The sequence below is a fragment of the Cygnus atratus genome, chromosome 1, assembly GCF_013377495.2.
Source record: "Cygnus atratus isolate AKBS03 ecotype Queensland, Australia chromosome 1, CAtr_DNAZoo_HiC_assembly, whole genome shotgun sequence".
In the NCBI taxonomy this organism is placed as follows: Eukaryota; Metazoa; Chordata; class Aves; order Anseriformes; family Anatidae; genus Cygnus; species Cygnus atratus.
The window spans coordinates 152,606,664-152,625,796 of NC_066362.1; the positions used below are offsets into that span (position 1 = coordinate 152,606,664).

A 19,133-nucleotide genomic window follows, 5' to 3' on the forward strand; every position below is an offset into this window, starting at 1 on the left:
ATGTCGAAAATTATTTTGCCTAATAGCGAGAACTTGACAGAATTAAATGTCAGCAAATGCTAAATTACTTTGGTCTGAATAATTTAAATAAATTCATCATATGTGTTCAAGATTTTTTTAAAAAATATTTTTTCAGGTAACAAATAAAAGGCAAATAACAGTATTCTCAAGGTGAAGTGACGTTTTTACATCTATTTTATCTGCTTTATCCTTAGGATGTTCCTAATTCTATCCAACTAGAATAAAACAAGGAATTAAAGTCTGTGTCAAGATTGTGTATTTACCATTGTCAGAGAAACACATCATTTATCAAACCAAGACAGATCGTGTGAAAACCACCCAACAATAAAACCACTGCACGTGTATTTTCAACTTGCAGTTATAACCTGCAATATAATTGTAACATAGTGGATTATTTTGTTTGAGGTTTCTCTGGGGAAATAGTCATTAAGAGTATAAACAACCCTTTGTGACAGTTAGCTTGACAGAAAAAAACTCTAATAATATACTATTTTTCTTCCATTTCCTTCCCAGTTGACTTGGGGCTTATATATTTCCTGAAGACTTTGACCTTTTTTTTTTTCTTCAGTGTCCATCCAGGCTATCTTCATTGACCAAGTGTAATCATGATGAGATCTCAATCATTCTTTGTGTATGTGCAGGCACAGATGTAATGCCATTTCAGCACAGTATATCTATCATGCACTTGCATTTGTGACCTATGGGTAGGCTGCACTGGGTCACTGGTAGAGTTCTACAGACAACAGTCATCATAGTGTTAACCAAACCTCTTTACCTAAAAGATCATGATTGGATTTATCTGCCTCAATGTAGACATCTACAGTTTAAAAGCCTACATATGAGCTAGTAGTTTAAAGTTGGTTTCATAGTCAACAAAGAGAAATAGGCATCGCTGAGATGTGACTCATTCTACGGCAGAAGTCTTCAAAGCACACACAGCTGAATTACTCTCACGGATTCCGTCTCTAATCAATGAAGAAGTAGATGCTTCTAGGACACATCTCATCCTAATCTAACTGCATCATTGTAGTCATAACGATGTAAATGGACAGGCTAAGAAAGGTTGGTAGAAGCAATATGCCTCTTATTGAACCAGCTGGCAAAATCAGACCAGATTTTGGACACACTAACTCTTCTTCAGATCTGAGAGAGAAATTGAAAACTTCAAAGTGAAATACAAACCAAAAGCTAAAATACATTTTTCTACGGGATCTCAGAAGTCACGGGTATAAAAGACACAGCATCTTATGAGATATCATTACCTTCTCCCCTCCTATTTCACGATTTTCTCCTTTCTTCCAGAACTGGAAATATCTGCATCCCCCTCTTCCACAAACAAATATGACCTCACTTCCACAATAAGATCCCCTGTATGCCAGATGAATCAATTATTTTTCTTCTCAGATGCTTAAACTGACACAGGAGTAAATGTTTTCAGCTAGGTCTTTAAAGGCAGCTGTCCAGATACGAGCAAGGTGTCTAAGCTCCCACGACAAAGGGGGTAAGTCAATACAGTGAACAGAATGTGGAGACATGCATCTCAAGGCCAGCCACCCACAGTCACTCAACTGAACCCTGACTGACCACTGCTCACATGCAGACAACTCAAGTTAGTTTTGTGTGGGATTCAGCACATCTCCTAGCTTAGATATGGATATTTGTACCGGTCTTAAATTTAGGACAGACAAAAAGACAATATTTCTTCCTCATTTCCTAATCTCTGTTACTCTACTGCTTTTCCATTTCTTATTTCAGGTTACGGACTTCACAACCTACGTACTGAGCTTCCTGAACTGAATTGCCAGCAGGTCAAAGGAAGTGATCCTTCCTCTCTCTTCCCAGCTCTGGTAAGGCTGTATCTCGAATACTGTGCCCAGTTCTGCACTCCTCAGTACAAGAAAGATATGGACTGGCTGGAGGAAGTCCAGTGCAAATCAGGATGATGATTAGGGAACTGGAGCATCATTCACGTGTGGAGAGGCTGAGATTGCTGGGCCAGTTTGTCTTGGAGAAGGGAAGACTTGGGATTTTATCAATGTAGACAAAAACTTGAAGATAAAAAACTTATTTTTTAATCAACAAGAAGGTTACAATATACTTATGAAACTATCTATAATTTGGAAAATTGACACAAAAGGGGGTGTCCTTAAAAGTCTCTCTGAAGGACACCCCCCTTTTATGTCAATTTTTCAAAACAGAAATGCACTATTAAGTAGTCTATTGCCAGGTATTTGGATGAAAACAAACTCATAATGAAAACAGCAATAGTAATAAAAGTCTTTTTCAAATACTATTACTGTTACCATGAATATATTATATTTTATTTTACACGATATCAATATTCAAAACAGTAATGGATCATTTATCTATTTCTTAACATTGCTTCACATTTCATACTTCTAATACGTTTTGCCCTCACCATAGCCTTTCGTAATTCAAAACTTCGAAGAATGAATTAAAGCTGTGATTTCATTTATTATAAATAGTTAACTTTTATCTACCCTGAACTTAAATTCAAATACTGTTTGAATATAAATCAACAGCATAAAAACAATTAGTGCATGGCTTTCATATTTTTTACAATTATCCAAACTCAATCCTATTAGACTGACTCTTTTGTCTTACCAAAGCACTACTACAAGGCATGTTATTAGATAGAAGTATCACAGAATCATAGAATATACTGAGTTGGAAGGGACCCACAAGGATCATGCGGTTCAACTCCTGGCTCCACACAGGACCACCCAAATATCAGACCATGTATCTGAGAGAGTTTTCCAAATGTTTCTTGAACTCTGTCAGGCTTGGTGCCATCAACCACTTCCCTGGGGAGCCTGTCCCAGTGCCCGACCACCCTCTGGGTGCAGAGCCTTTCCCTAACACCCAGCCTGACCCTCCCCTGTCCCAGCTCCATGCCGTTCCCTCGGGTCCTGTCGCTGTCCCCAGAGAGCAGAGCTCAGCGCCTGCCCCTCCGCTCCGCTCGTGAGGGAGCTGCAGGACGCCATGAGGCCTCCCCTCAGCCTGCTCTGCTCTGGGCTGAACAACCCAAGGGACCTCAGCCACTCATACATCTTGCCCTCTAGACCCTTCACCATCTTTGCTGACCCTCCTTTGGATGTTCTCTAACAGTTTTATGTCTTTCTTATATTGTGGTGCGCAAAACTGCACACAATACTTGAAGTGAGGCCACACCAGCGCAGAGCATTGGCAATCACTTCCCTCAACCAGCTAGCAATGCCGTGCTTGATGCACCCCAGGATGTGGTTGGCCTTCATGGCTGCCAGGGCACACTGCTAGCTCATACTCAACTTGCTCTTGACCAGGACCCCCAGATCCCTTTCCATGGGGCTGCTCTCTGGCCTCTTGTCCTGCAGTCTGTACGTATACCCAGGCTTGTCCCATTCCAGATGTGGAATCTGGCACTTGCTCTTGTTAACTCCATTCAGTCGGTGATACCCAGCTCTCCGATTTCTCAAGACCTCTCTGCAAGGCCTCTCTACCCTTGAGGGACTCAACAGCTCCTCCTAATTTAGTGTTGTTCGCAAACTTAGTATATAGAATCCTGCATCCTGATCATTAACGAAAACATTAGAGAGAACTGGCCCTAAAATGGAGCCCTACAGAATCCCACTAGTAAGTGGCTGCCACCCTGATGTAACCCCATTTACTATAATCCTTTGTGTCTGTTTGTTCAGGCTCAAATGTTTCACCCATCACATTATGTATTTGCCTAGCTATATGCTGGACATTGTCCAGAAGGATACTGTGAGAAATGGTATCAAAAGCTTTGCTGAAATCCAAAAAGACTGTATAAACTGCCTTCCTTGGTCAACTACATGAGTAACCTTGTCGTAAAAGGAAATTAAGTTCCTTAAAAAGGACTTGGAACAGGATGCTCAGGGAAGTAGCTGAGTCAATATCCCTGGAGGTATTCAAAAGACGTGTAGATGTGGTGCTTGGAGACATGGTCTAGACATAGACTTGGCAGTACTAGGTTAAAGGTTGGACTTGACAATCTTAGGGGTCTTTTTCAACCCAAATGACTCTATGATTCTGTGACTTTCCCCTCATGAACCCACGTCAGCTATGACCAACGACTGTGTTGTCTTTCAAGTGTTTTTCACTAACTCCCACAGTAATCTTCTCCATGACTTTACCAGGCACTGTAGTGAGACTGACAGGCCTGTAATTACCAGGGTCTTTTTTCTTACCCTTCTTGAAAACTGGTACAAACGTTTGCCAGCCTGCAGTCAACTGGGACCTCTCCAGATTCCCAAGACTGTTGAAGCAGGTTTATCTTAATCACCATTTATAATTACGTAGTTACAAGGAATTCAAGGAAGACCATACTTTGACATACTTTCACGCTGATTATAGATCTATGCAAGACTAAACAGGAAATACTTAACTGGAGGATGAAGAAGTTTATATGGCAAGATGTGAATTTTGGAGGTAACTGCTCACTACATTATCAGACTCTTCAAAGATACTGTTCAAGAAACCTGGCTTATATTTAATACTAATTTTAAGTATGTAGGAAGGATGATGTCGTAAGTGTGAATACTACACTGAGGGGCAATAGAAATCTTTCTGAAATCCCTTCAAAACATTTTTTAAAACAACGAACAGTTCAGTGAGGCTTGTTCAAAATCACTTAAAATGTGGAAGAGGAGGAGGAGAAGGAAGAGGAGGAGGAAGAAGAAAATCAATGATTCTTAGGTCTGATCAGATATTAATTGCATAATATTACTTTTAAGGCAAGGACTAAAAAAATGAAAGTCCAGTTTAAAATTTTGCCCAGTCCAATCACATCTTATCCTATAAAGGCCAATCTATCATTGACAGGAATTCACTATAGAAAAACACCCAAGCTGAACGGCTAACAAACAGAAAGGACGAATAAAGTTCGTAACAACCCGAATTGAAAACGATCCGAAGTGCACTCCTGAGCATTTAACAACGGATATCTGTAGTCTATGTAAAACCAAGTTAGCAAATTCAAAACTAATGACTAAAACATCCAATAATGAGAACTAAAGTTAAAACTAAGCGTTCAACAATATCTGAAATATTGATTCTCTACAGTTTTCCTATATCTAAAGTATGAAAAATCTTTTCATACAACCTGAGAAAAGTAAATGAGAGGGTGGTACAGAAACAATTCAGAAGGCTGTTCTATCTGGCTTAGTAAAATCTGCAAAGATTTTTTTTAGAAACTTCAGAATTTGTAAGGTTAACACTACTTAAATTTCCGAAGCTTTGAGCTGAACTCTAGATAAATTCAAAGCAGCTCCCAGAAGACCTGGAGGTATTCCAAATTTTGAACTTTATGCAGTGCACATCACCTTACAAACAAATAAACAAATGACTGTAGATAAGAAGAAAAAGGCAACAACACTACAATTACAGAAATGGCCTGAAAGATATTTTTGCGTATGAAATACAGACCTACCAACACAGTTAGCAGGAACCTTGGCACGTGATCTGTACGGTGACAATGTTATATGCGTGGCTGTAGGGAACTACATGTCCCAGTGGTCATATCTCATAAGATGGTAGCAGCCTGAATTTCCTTCTTGAAGCAGGTATACTGTAGGCTATAATTGAGTGAGCCTTGACATGTCCCTCAAATTTCACTCCTGCAAGAGTATTCCAATGAGAAGTCTAAGATAAGAACCCAAGAGCTTTTTTTTAAAGGAGAAAAGAGGGAGAAAAGATGGCTTGATGTGTATGTTTCCAACAAAACATTCAAGTGGATACTGTTTGTTAAGGTGTTCTGACTGTTTTAAAGAAAAAAAATTAGTAGGGAAACTGTTTCTGGGCTTCACTAAACTGAGTGATATGCATTACAAGGAAACACTTCTGTAAACAATTATCGAAAATTTCTGGCTTCAAGTCAAATGGAAGTAGGCTGTATCTGACTTTTGTGACACATCTGCACCTCTAATCTGAAGCTTCCTAATTTCATGACATTGAAAAGATCTATCATAAGAAATAAATCTGGATTGTATGTGCCAAGTATGTTATATTCCAGGTAAAACAAATCACAAAAAAATAAATTAGTCTCATAAACAATAAGAAGACTAACATTACAGATGACTTATTATATCAGATCTGTGAATATTTACAGTATACTTCTAAACCTCTCTCTCCCTCTCCATCTCTCTCTCACAAATAAAGACCATGTATTTATGCAGTATGTTTTAAACAACATACCAGCAACTGAAACTACTTGGCCCACAGGTACTCCAGCATCATCTGGAGGGCTAAAAGTTGCATTTAAGAGTGTATTCCTATATTGAGTCAAAGCTGGTGACCTACAAAGATAGATCTTATGGCACAGACAGACACACCACAACTTTTGTAGTCTGGTAAGAGAACACATGACGTTTAAAATTCCCAATCTCCAGACAGATTACATCAGTGCCTACCCATATAGTCATACATATGTGCAAACACATACGCACACTGAAACATTTTTGTACGTGATGAATCCCTCAAAACCACTGAAAACATGAACTCATGGAGTTCCTTTATACCCTGAGATTTACACGGAAGTCTAAAAGCATGAACAAGGATGAATACAGAAATTTCTCTCCAGTGCCCTGTCCTGTAACTGAAAAGTCAGGTCTCATTTAGTCTAAGAGTGTTTGTTGTGTGTTGAAATATGCATGTGACAATTTCAATAAACCTACAATCGGAACATCCTGAAGAGAAAGTGGGAAACTGAAAACAATACAGAAATTGTGCAGGCACCATCCATTTTAATACTCCAGATAAGCAGAAGTGCAGCAAAAGCTAAATTGCAGAACAGCACTGTGTACAGTCATATGAGTGTCTAAGTGATCTCTAGATCTAAAAATACAGTGAAGCATATAATAGGCAGTGAACTAGTGACTACGTATCACACCTAGCTGACTTGGTATTCATGTATTTGCTAAATCTGTTCTACAAATACATGAAAATTTGATTCAACAAAGATATAACACGTTAGACAATGAAAACAGCAGTAACAATTAAAAAAGTATGTAGTTTGTCGGAATGACTTAATATTGATTTGACAACCCATGCAGTTCTGTAATTGTACACATACATATGTTATCAAGTATCTATACCTGTAGCGTTAAAAGGTTGCCCTACAATTTTTCATGTTTTTCTTCAGACTACTTAATGTACTGTGAAACTTTACTCCTTTATCCCTTTTCTCAAAAGACACCAAATTATCATTTCTAACAGAGGAGAAAATGAGACTTCCTATTCACAGAAGCGTGATAGATACGCTGCGCAAAAATGGCTGAAATTCATATTGGACTCGATGATCTTGAACGTCTTTTCCAACCTAAATGATTCTATGATTCTATGAACTATTTTACAAATCGTAGCATGCATCACAAGAATGGCAGAATGTAGATATCTGTTTGTTGCAGAAAAAAAAAGAGACTGAAAAAAGTCTGATGATGACTTAATTCATCCTGACTGAAGCAATACGAAACACTAAATATCTTTTTTAAGCTTTCCTGTGACACACGGAAAGCTCAGTTTATTCCCATGGACTTATACCTATGTAAAACAGTCTGTCAACCTGCAATTAAAAAACAATCATTTATGAAGAAGAAGGAAGCTGCATTATACACCTGAATAAAACTGTACATTAAAAGGGAATTAAAATAAGAACTGACATGAAAAATAATACTTGAGCATTTTTTTCAGTCTGTATAACCAAGTAAACATACAGTTCCTACCACCAGGAAAAAGGGGGGTTAAAATGCCTTTCCTTTCCTTTTCCTTTCATTTCCTTTCCTTTCCTTCCCTCCCTGATGAACACCTGTTCAAAAGGAAGGGCTATTAAAAGAGCCAGAAGAGTAACAGGAAGGCTAGAGCGTTTGGAGGAAGTCACAGATCCTTAGTTAGGTTCAGAGGCTTGGGATGGACTCCAGGAAAGAAATCCTGGTTTGTTAAATACTCTGTTTTCATCCATATTTATGGTAAGACCAAACTGCTGAGCAGACTTCACTGTTTTCTGCTCTGTCACTTGTGTTAGTTTTCCCGCTAGCTCACAGTATATTTGGAACATCCAGTGGAAATGGTAAGAGACCAACACACTGAATTATAGCAGCAATATGTAATGTATCCACAGACATTTCACTCCAAGTTTACCTAAATTCAAATTGGCAGATTCTAATAGCAAGGACAGAATTTAAGTTTTTCATGAGATAGCCTCAATATAATGATGAGCTAGTTTGGAAGACGTGGCACTTTCACTGTTTGAAAAGCAGACAGTATTTTCAGCCAATAAATCACTGTTCGAGCTCTCCATTTCTAAGTCTGCAAAATTTTAAAAGAAGTTTATCTGTATCTAACAATCTGGGGTAGGTAGTACAATCTTTTTTAGCACTACATACCCTAGCACTGAGAACAGCATCAGCAAGAAAGAAGACAGACCACACCGACTTTATCTAAATGATATGAAGAAAGTGATTTCAAAACTTTACTGTCTCTATCACGGTGTGAAACAGCTATATTACACGTGTCCTAGGAGAACAGCAAACCGTGAAATCCTCACAGCAAAAAGTTAAAAGCTGCTTTCTGGAATAAAAGCTTGAAGCTTGCTAAAAAAGGATAAACAACTGGGTAAATAGAGTATATAATAAAAGCAAACGGTATTGCAATTGGTATTTTTTACCATTTCCACAACAGCTTCATTTCTAGTTGTAGCTTCAAAGCTATGTCCATGGCAGTAAATTTAATTTTAGGGGTCATATAACATTGGGAACCTGTAAATATTACCCAGCTCTTTTTCTATATGTCAGTTTATCACCAGCCAGTCAGGGCTTTACACCTTCGGAAGTTAAAAGACAAAAACTTTCTACTTACTGTTACAATGAAAAACATTACTCAGTAATTTCAGCTCTTTTTGAGTCCAAAGATACTGCACTGATTGTATATGTAACAAAGTGTTTTAAGCAACACAATTTTTAAAACAGTAAGACTTACCAATCCACTTAAGGCTAAAATCCAGATGTAGGAACCAGAGGTTAAGAGCTGGAAGGTAAGAGTAGCAATTTAAAATTTCAATTTTACATGGCTGTTGTTGTCTGAGCTAATATGTTGCAACATTGTATAGGCTATATACTTATCATGACAGTAGCAAAAGCCACAAATGTATTTCTGTGAAAATGCAGTTTAACATTAGCAAATATACATTCCAGAAGTAGCAGAAGTGGAAAAAAACAGGGGGATCCAACATTTCTGCTTCTTCTACAGAACAATATATTTTATTTTCATATAGCATACTAAGTATAACAGGATGTCAGTTGTAGGCTCCACAGAAAAACAAGTCTGAAAGACAGACAGAAGCAAAGGAAATGACTCAGCAGCAGCAGGAGAAGAGTTCCAAGTGGGGCAGTGCAAGTGAAGCTCTTAGAGCCACAGAGAGACTAAGCATGAGCATCAAAATGAAAGAAATACAGTTCTCACCAAGTGGCATATTTGCAGACATGAAATCAAAGAAATCAGTTGGAGTGAATTTAAAAAAAAATCTAGATACACCAACAGGGTTGCCCATCTTTTCTAGTAAACTGTAGGTGACTCATCGCCTGGAAAAGGTTATCGTTAGCTGGGAAAACGGGCTAAAAATTAGGCTGATACTGGTTACTAAAGTAGCTCTGTGAGATGCAGCCTGAATGATGAAAACACCTTCTCTCTAGGCTCTGACTTTGGAAAGACTGACTTGAAATAAGGGTAGAGTTTACAAATGAGGGAAAGGCAAATGAGTTACCCTCAGCCTCTGTGTGACGGCAGCGACTGTTCTGTACGCAGGAGGGAAAGACCCCGTGAGATGCAGTGATTATTAACAGCAGTGATCTGTATCTGATCTTGTATGTATGAAAGCAAGAGGCAAGGGACACAAAGGAAAAGAGCTCAGACAGTATCACTGGTGTCACTAGGACTAGAATAATAATGGTATTGATGATTTGGGGAGAGAGGAAACAGGATTGCTGAAGGATCAGGAAAAAAGGGTGCTGGAGCAGAAATCAAAGGAGTCCAAATGCTGAACAGCAACACGAATGAATGAAATGTTCAAGAGGAGCAGAAGCCACTGTTCTGAAACTGACCATTCATTCTAAAATACTCTGTACCACATCACATAATTAGGGTGCTTTCCACTGCTAGTTTTAGAGCTATATTTGAGTCTCTGGAATATATAAAAATGAGTACAATTTCTCATAAGTTCACACATCTCCTGTCATTTCTAGGCTGTTGTGTTTTTTTCTTAAAAAAAGAAAACTACTGTTTCTGTACCAGTTACCTCTGTTTTTCCACTCACATTTAACATAATACTACTTGAGAGTGCTGTGCTCTACATTACATTATTTTAAATAACCTGTCACATGGATAGAAATTAACAAATTTATATAAAAGTGTAATTCAGCCAAATCCTTGGTTATTTACTGACTGTCTTACCATAGAAAAATACTGCATTCTAGCTTTCTTTGAGCTCTAACAGGCAAGTGGAAAACAAACAAAAACAAGAATACAAGCAAATTAGAAAGGTAAAAGATACATATGTATTTGCAACAGGTCCTGGCTCATTTTTTTAAGCGCCCCCGCCCCCGCCCCCCCGCCCCGATTTACAGCGTTTTTATTTTATATTGTCCTACGCATGACATTCAAGAAAGAAGACAATGGAAGAAAATATAACACGCTCAACTCTTCAGCGTGTAGAAAGGCATACTAGAAACACATTTTTCAATATTTTAGTTCATGGGGAAGTCACTAGCTAAACATATGTGGAATCATACATGCGGAAGCACCAAAATCATACAAAAATACTAACTGCTACATTATTAAGTCACTAAAAGATGAACAAGCAAGTACATACCATACCTGTAAACCCAGTATATAGACCAAAGTCTTGTTTGTGATAGAAAAGTGTCCTAGTACTTGTGTCACCTGCACTCTTGGAATGGAGCAATAAAACGGTACAAACAGAGCAAACACGGGACCCAAACTGCAAAAAGAAAGATACAGATGGTTAATAAGAATGATACTAGTAATAACAGTATATAACAATAAAAGGTTATTAATCCTGTCTATGTAGTCAAAACATAGTATTGCCTTGCAAAAAAAAAGGTCTTCCTAGCAAATCAACAATTTGATGACTTCTGGTGTTCAGGATAATAGATTCACTAGCAAATATTCAACTACTCTTCTTTGGCGAATATCCCTGCTAAGAAGAAACAGGTGACAAAAAGTGTCTTATTTCCAAGTGTTTAGGACCAGAAGCAGCAGAGATGGCAACATATTTACTCTAACAGCCAACTGTTTCTGTAAAATACAGCCCACAAAAAGAACTTCTCCGCACCAGAACAGACCATATTTTATCCAGATAGAAAGATTATACGTCCCCCCAAAGGTCATGGAAATAACTTCACTTACGAAGCTAAGCTCCTATTATTCACCCAGGCTTAAGGTGTGACAGGATTAGACTGTAGTATTTAAGATGGGAATATTAACAGTTCTATTTAACTTCCATTTTGACAGTGACTCCCGTGACCATACAAACAAGTAACTTTTTTAGAGTGTTCACCTTAATCACCGCACAAGATGCCTACTAAGTTTCTAAACCCTATTTGGAAGCAGTTTCACCAAATTTAAGACTCAAGAATCTTCTACAATGACCAGATACCTAGATTGAATTTAGGAACATAACCCAGTACATTTCATCCATATACCCCCACACAAAGCCTGTGTTCTTTATGATAAAATGCTTACCCTTCCAGGAAGCTAAACCATAGACTGAAAACACCAGGAGAGACCCCAGTAGAACCAACTCCAAAGGCATGGCTTCGGAGTGATTCTGGAAGAAAACACTTTCTAGGGCGGAGATGGGGGGAAAAAAAAGGCCACTTCAGACAGACAGCAAAGGAAGATGCTTTGGAAGATGCTTTCAGATTCCAGTGAGGGGACTGCCACATCTGTACGTAAGCCATTATCACCACTGACTTCAGACTATGAAGAGACCCGCTCCCCACCTCCACAAGAGCTTAGCCCTCTGCTGTCCTTCGACCCCTCTCCAGCCCAAAGCGCTGTTGGCACAGATCTACCGGTGAACTGCTCTGCCTAACTACTAAGCCACTCCTGGAAGAAAAGATCACATCAAGTTGAGTTCCCCCCGCTCCCCTGCCACTTGAGCAACCGTGGCAATGTCAAAATGATAATTTTTGCACCTGGTGCAACTTGCCAGTGCGTGGCAGGGACCACAGCCACAGGTAGCTCCCAGGCATCGAGCTCCAGCCCACGGCTGGGGTGAGGATGTCTGCGAAGCGCACACCCACCCCAGCTGGCTCCTCACTTCTTCTTCTGACAGAAGTGGGATATTCCAAAGGACAATTTTACACCACTTACCAGCTTATTGAAAGTTTCAAGAGTTACAGTTTCCACAGGCCTTTAAGAGAAAGGGATCTTATCGTTCTCAATGCGATTTCTGCACACAGCATAAACCAGGACCTAAGTAACTCGAAGCGTTCACTAAAAAATATCTTTCCCTTCTAAAGGAGCTACTGGTAGGAGTAATGCTATGTGAAATGGTGGTCTGAATATTAAAATTCTCATTTCCTGAATAACTGCCAAATACAACACCCACAGCTATGAAGAAAACCTGATGATTAAGTACACAGTTCGCATATTTTTACTCTTAACGGACAGTGGCTTAAGAACGCTTCATTATCATGTTGACTGTTATATCTGAAGTTCAGCTTGCTGAAAACCTCCCTCTCTGAGGGCTTAAATGTTGCTTAGTTGAAGGACATAAAAACATTTTAGTATCATCTGCTTCAGACAGGGTCAGGTGCATATAAATGTACAGAGAACAACTCAGGAACTACTGAAAAATGTTCAATTTCACATACGATCTCCCCTACATAAACAGAAAACACCTGTATAACACACAGCACATTCTTAAAATAAACTGAGATTATTTAAGTTGTAGGAGTAGATGGGCACAGCTAAGCGACTGCCACACACAAAAATAATTCTTCATCAGACTTGCTTCCACTGTAAACCATATTCACTGAAGCAAATCAGGGTTTATAAGTGAAGAGAGAAGGAAATCAAAGAAAAAAGACTGATCTTTTCCCCCTCTTGGAAAAGTTATTATAAATGATTTCTGTCTACAGAATGTGATTCTTTCTATCCTTACCAAGTGACCTGAGGGAGTACCAAAACTGCGGCATGCTTTTCAGGTTTTATTCCTCCTGTGATAAATAGTGACTCAGACACAGAGATTTTGCACGCAAGAGTGCACTCAATCATAGGTTGGGAAATTACAAAAAGGAACTTCCCATGACTATACGTGTGTTTTACAAAGAGATTACAGAATGTTAAAAGGTGCCCTCAGTGTTAATATTCACCATTAATGTCAACAGAAAACACAGAAGGCACCATCCCAGATAGGGGTAGGGATCTGATTCCAAGTCCAGTGTCTGGCACTGCTCAGAACCTGAAAATCTAAAGGAGCTTGAGGAAATGTAGTAATAGATTTTGTTCCTAAAACTTTAAGTTAGTAGACACCACAGACAGACTTATGTCTCCAAAGACATAAAATTTTATCTTTATAGAAAGAGTTCACATCTACTATAAATAGGTATTAGACAAATATCCATTCAGGTATCCCACAGGGTACAGAGAGAGATGTCCAATGTTGCTGTTAGTTTGTTCTCGTTATCATTGAAATGGCAGGGTGGTCAGGGTGGGTTCCTGATAACTGGAAAAATGCAAATGCCCCCAACCTCTTCAAGGAGGGCAAGAAGATAATTCAGGCAGCTATGAGCCTCACCTTAGTCCCTTGGAAAGTTAAAGAACAAATCTCTTAGAAGCCAATTCCAGGCATATGAAGGGCAAGGTGACTGCTAAGCCAGTATTGATTTACCAAGGGCAATCCATGTCTGATCAATCTGATTGCTTTCTGTTGTGAGGTTGACAGGTTGGAGAAACAGGCTGACAGGAACCTTACGGAGTTCAAGAGAAACAACTGTGAAGTCTTCCCCCAGGGTTGGAATAACCCTCTGCAACAGTATAAAATGGCTAGAAAACAGATTTGCAGAAAAGAAGCTGGAGAATCCTTATTAGTCAGCAGTTCCCCCCTTGCAGGGATGGCCTCGGGCTGTATTAGCAACCATGTAGTCACCAGGCCAAGATAATAAGTTCAGTACTTCTGAGCCTGAACCTGAATCACTGTGTCCACTTTTGGGCTCCTCACTACAAGAAAGGCATTGATATACTGGAGCAAGTCCAGCTGAGGAAAATGATTGTCCAGTACTGTACCAGGTTGCCCAGAGCTAGAATCTCCATCCGCAGAGATATTCAAGACTCAACTGGACACAGCCCTTTGTAACCTGTTCTAGTTAGACATGCTTTGAACATGGAGTTGAACTAAATGGGTCCCACAGGTCCAGTCAAGCCTAAACAACCCCATTATTCTGTGAATAACCAAAGCCTTGTTCCTGAAACTCTTGAACACTAGACAGATTTCTATTCCTGTATTTGACTGGACAGATACAAACATCCATTCATGATATATTTGGTTTACATGGTAAGATTTTGGTAGCATAGGGGCTGCAGGGATGGCTTTTGTGAAAAGAGATCAAGAGTTGCCCCCGTGTCAAAAAGAACCAGTTCTAGTCAGCTCTACAACAGATCTTTTGCTGGAAAGCCGAGCCAATGAGTGACAATGGTTGCACCCCTGTGATAATACATTTTGTAAAAGGCTAAAAAACACCTTGCAGCAGCTGCGAGTCAGATGAATGAAGAAATGTGAGGGAAGCAGCCCTGCAGCTCCCAAGGTGCGTGCAGCAGGAGGGCAGGAGGTGCTCCAGGCACGCAGCAGCAGTTCCCCTGCGGCCTGTGGAGAGGCCCCTGGTGGAGCAGGCTGTCCCCCTGCAGCCCATGGGTCCCACATGGAGCAGATCTCCACGCTGCAGCCCCCCCGTGGAGGAGCCCCCGGTGGAGCAGGTGGATGTGGCCTGGAGGAGGCTGTGGCCCATGGAGAGCCCACGCAGGAGCAGGCCCCGGGCCGGAGCTGCAGCCCGTGGAGAGGAGCCCACGCAGGAGCAGGGGTCTGGGGGGAGCTGCCGCCCACCCGTGGGGGACCCGTGCTGGGGCAGTTTGCTCCTGGGGGATGGACCCCGTGGTACGGAGCCGTGTGGGAGCAGTGCTTGAAGAGCTGCTGCCTGTGGGCAGCCCCCGCAGGCTCAGTTCGGGAAGGACGGCATCCCGTGGGAGGGACCCCGCGTGGAGCAGGGGCAGAGAGGGACCATGAGGGAGTGGCAGAGACGAAGCGTTGGGGACTGACCGCAGCCCCCATTGCCTGTTCCCCTGTGCTGCTTAGGAGGAGGAGGTAGGAGAGTCGGGACTGATGTTGAGACTGGGAAGAAAGTGATTGAGAGGAAGGTACTTTTAGCTTTGCTTTTATTTCTCACTATCCTAGAATAATTTTAATTGGTAATAATTTAATCTTTCCCAACCTGATTCTGTTTCACCTGTGATGGTAAATGGTGAGCAATCTCTCTGTCCTCATCTCAATCCACAACATTTTCCATTTTATTTTCCCCACTGTCCTGCTGAGGAACTGGGGAGAGAGAGAGAGCAGCACGGTGGGCACCTGGTGACCAGCCGTGGTTGACCCACCTCACATGCGCTGTAAATCAAAGGACTGGTACTTAGCTCTTTTCATTAAGTTAATTGTTTGGTAACACATGGTCAGATTCGGCATCTAGTTTTATTGAAGGACTACTTCACTTCTCTCTTTCTCTTCATTTCTCTCTTTTCCTCTTCTCTTTGCCTTTCTCCTCACGCCTCAACCCTTTGTTCCTTACACTGACAGGAACATCAGGAACAACATGGTAAATATCCTGCCAAGTGCCGTGACTGGCTTCTGCTAGAAACTTGAGACGTTCACATGCAAAGAAGGGACACAGACACATATGCTGACTAAACTCAGTTTATGCCTGCCTCATGTTTAGGAAGTTAATTTTAGTCATGTTGGTTAGAAAATAACATTTTCAAACAAAACAAAGAACTCTGAAACCCAAAAGATTAAATTCTGGAGTTTGAACGCTTTATATAGACACCATGTCCATCTCAAAGGCCTACTGTAATAGCAGGCCCTAGGACAATTATGGTCTCATTTTGAATAGCGTGTTAGATTTCAACATTCAATGTGAAAAAAGCACAGCAAAACAGAAGAGAACACTACATCCTATGAAGCAATGAGACTGGTTTTGCATGGAGGAAAAAAATTGAAGAAACAGTACCACTGAGAGAAAAAACAACTGTATAAGCCTCTGTACAAACTACTGGCATAGAACAAAGAATCAAGGGCTAGCATTTCTCATGAGAGAAACAGGCTTTTCAGAGTTTAAAAGGGTGATTATTAAACGCAGGTTAATAAAAAACATTTCATGTTAGTAAATGTTTTGTGTGCACAAAGCATAGGAAACAATGGTTCTGAAACATACGAAAAGACGGGTAGCTAACTAAATGTTACTTCTGCAAAAATATCTGCTGTTGTCAATGGAAGTTCTGTGGGATTAAAATTTGCAGAAATAACCTGTTGTTTTATTCAGAATGACTCACTACATTTACTAACTGCAGTACTGTCTTTTTCTTTGCTTCACATCATTTAAGCTCTTTGTAAAAACATCAGCCCGACAAATTCACAACCACATATTTTTGTGGGACTGAAAATATCAGTTATAAAAGCAGCCACACATAATACAAAGTGTGCTTTATCAGTAACTCAAGTTACCAAGTTTATTCAGCACTCTGCATTTCTACAGGCTGTCCAGATACTGCCAAATTATGCGTAAGGTGGCAGCCTTTATTCTGAAAATGTTAAGCAGTCTCAAAAAATATTCCTTAAAAGCAGGTAACTCCCTGAAATATGACAGCCCTTGACAGCTGTGATCCTCTAACTGATGGAGCCCAGGACTACAAGCAACCATCTACTGCACTCAACATTTCTGCTAGACACGAGCAGGACACCCCAGTGCCTGAAGCTTCTTCACACCAGCAGAAACAGTAGGGTATGTTACCCAATATTCCTGTATTTAATTGCCAATATTTCGCAGAAATACAGAAAAAAAAAAAGATTAAAAAAAAAAGAAACCAAAAACTAACAAGACAACCAAGTCACAACCCTTAGTGAAGCTGTGCATCTTGAGGAGAAAAGAAAGTTTCCTCCTCTCCATGGACATCTCAGCAGAATCACTGCAACTTTGGGTTCACTAAAATATACGACCAACAGATCACTTTACGGTTCCTTTGTGAAGATAAAAGTCAGACATCTACTGCTCCTACAAAAAGCTTTAGTTTTTAATGCCAAGACTATCTAATGATTTATTCCATAAACTGCTCAGTTCCATTTTAAACCAGTGTCACTTTCTTTTCCCTCCCTTCCCATCAGCAAGATAATCCAGAACTTTCCTTTTCTGCAGGTTAGAATCTTTCTTCCAATTTTGCTTGCAATTTGTTTACCACTAACAAGATGCTAACATTGTTCTTTAGCTCCTTCTACAAAGATCAGTTAATCATATCGCCTCTCAACCTTTGTTTTGCAAAGCTTAAGATAATATCTGTTACTCTTTCACAAAACTGTTCTCTGTTGCCCTGTTCAGCTATCTGCTGGCTGACCTAGAGTACGTGATCACTTCTATACTACCAGCCTGCTACAATACACAACTTAAAACTTCTTCAGTAAGGTATTCTCAATAGACAACCTTTGTGAAAGCAATTTTTGCAGACTACCAAAGACTTATACAGGCTATAGCACTATAAGGATAAAGAAAAAAAATTGTCACGATCCTTTCTTTAATACACGGTTAGCATGCTGCCATTCCTGTGAAGGCCAAAACCAACCATTTTGGGGTGATACTGATGATAGGTATAAGCATGGCTCACCAAACCCTGTACCCTAATCAAGAATAACATCACAGCAACAACTATTGTCCTTAATAATGTCAACTAGGTGTTACAGAGCTCCGTACCTGTGCTTACCCACTGACAACTGCTGCTCTGCATCCGCTATCTGCAGCAAGTGGTTCAAGTGATTGATGGTGACAGCTTACCAGGTAGCTCTGCTTTTTTTGACTGACAGCATTACCCACAGCCTGAGTTCAGCAAGAAAGAGGAGCTTTCACCTTTCTAAAAGGCGGGGTCTGCCAGTGAATCTCACATTGGACTAAGTCTGGAACAGAACTCGGAGGGAGGCAGAAGGCATGTGGAGGCATAAGAATACATTGAAGGGGTTCAGATGGGTATTTTGCTGAAGAAGAACAGTTGAACATATATTGAAAATTTTAGTGTCACAAGTTCATCTGGCTTGGGTGCTTAACTACACCTCATTTCTCCAGTTTAACCTAACACATTTTATTTGGCCTCTGGAGAGCAGACAGTAAGACCGTGACTCACTGAGGAGTCATCACTTGCTGTTCCTCAAACTCAAGTCACTTGAAAAATAACATCTGTCCACAAAAGGGCTGGGTTCAGCTACTCATTAGTTCAAGACACCTGAGTTCTGTCCCAGAAAAAAAGAAAAAAAAAAAAAAGAGTTAGCTTTGGAAGGAAGGGCAGTTTTGCACAGAAGATAAGAAACTGAACTGGGACTCAGGCTGGCTGAATTCATTTTCTGGTTGATCCATAAAAACCCTGCATAATTTCAGAAGTCACTTCTTACCTGGCATAGTAGCTCTGTACATACGGAACTGTAAAGCTAAATTCAGTTGCTTTTACGAACTGCTCAAATAGAGTAGGGACTAAGCAAGCAGACAGAAAAATAAATTATCATTGGCATCATAACACAGTAGTCAAAATATTAACTGCACTGCTTTGATGTAACCATCTCTGAAAGTAACATATTAGTTTACTAATTTACATGTTACGCTCCTTGCATGCCAAAAGCAAAACAGTAGAATTCTGCATCCCAAAGGTAAACACAAACAAATCACACTTTTTGACACATGCCACTTTTTTGGGTTCAAATCTTCAAATTCTGGGGCAGGCAGATGTTGGAGAAACAGCAGCAGTGTAAGACAAAAACCAAATAGCTAGAAAGA

The 19,133-nt window shown here is 40.1% G+C and overlaps 1 protein-coding gene across 1 annotated transcript in view; it reads right to left on the minus strand.

Annotated features, from left to right (window-relative positions):
- Positions 1–19,133, minus strand: part of UBAC2 (UBA domain containing 2) — a 104,306-nt gene that overhangs the window by 22,908 nt on the left and 62,265 nt on the right. Inside the window, exons 5-6 of the mRNA XM_035557021.2 lie at positions 10,909–11,032; positions 9,016–9,063 (exon numbers count right to left, since the gene is read on the minus strand). Of these exons, the coding sequence (XP_035412914.1) occupies positions 9,016–9,063; positions 10,909–11,032 (172 nt within the window). The remainder of the gene's footprint in view (positions 1–9,015; positions 9,064–10,908; positions 11,033–19,133) is intronic.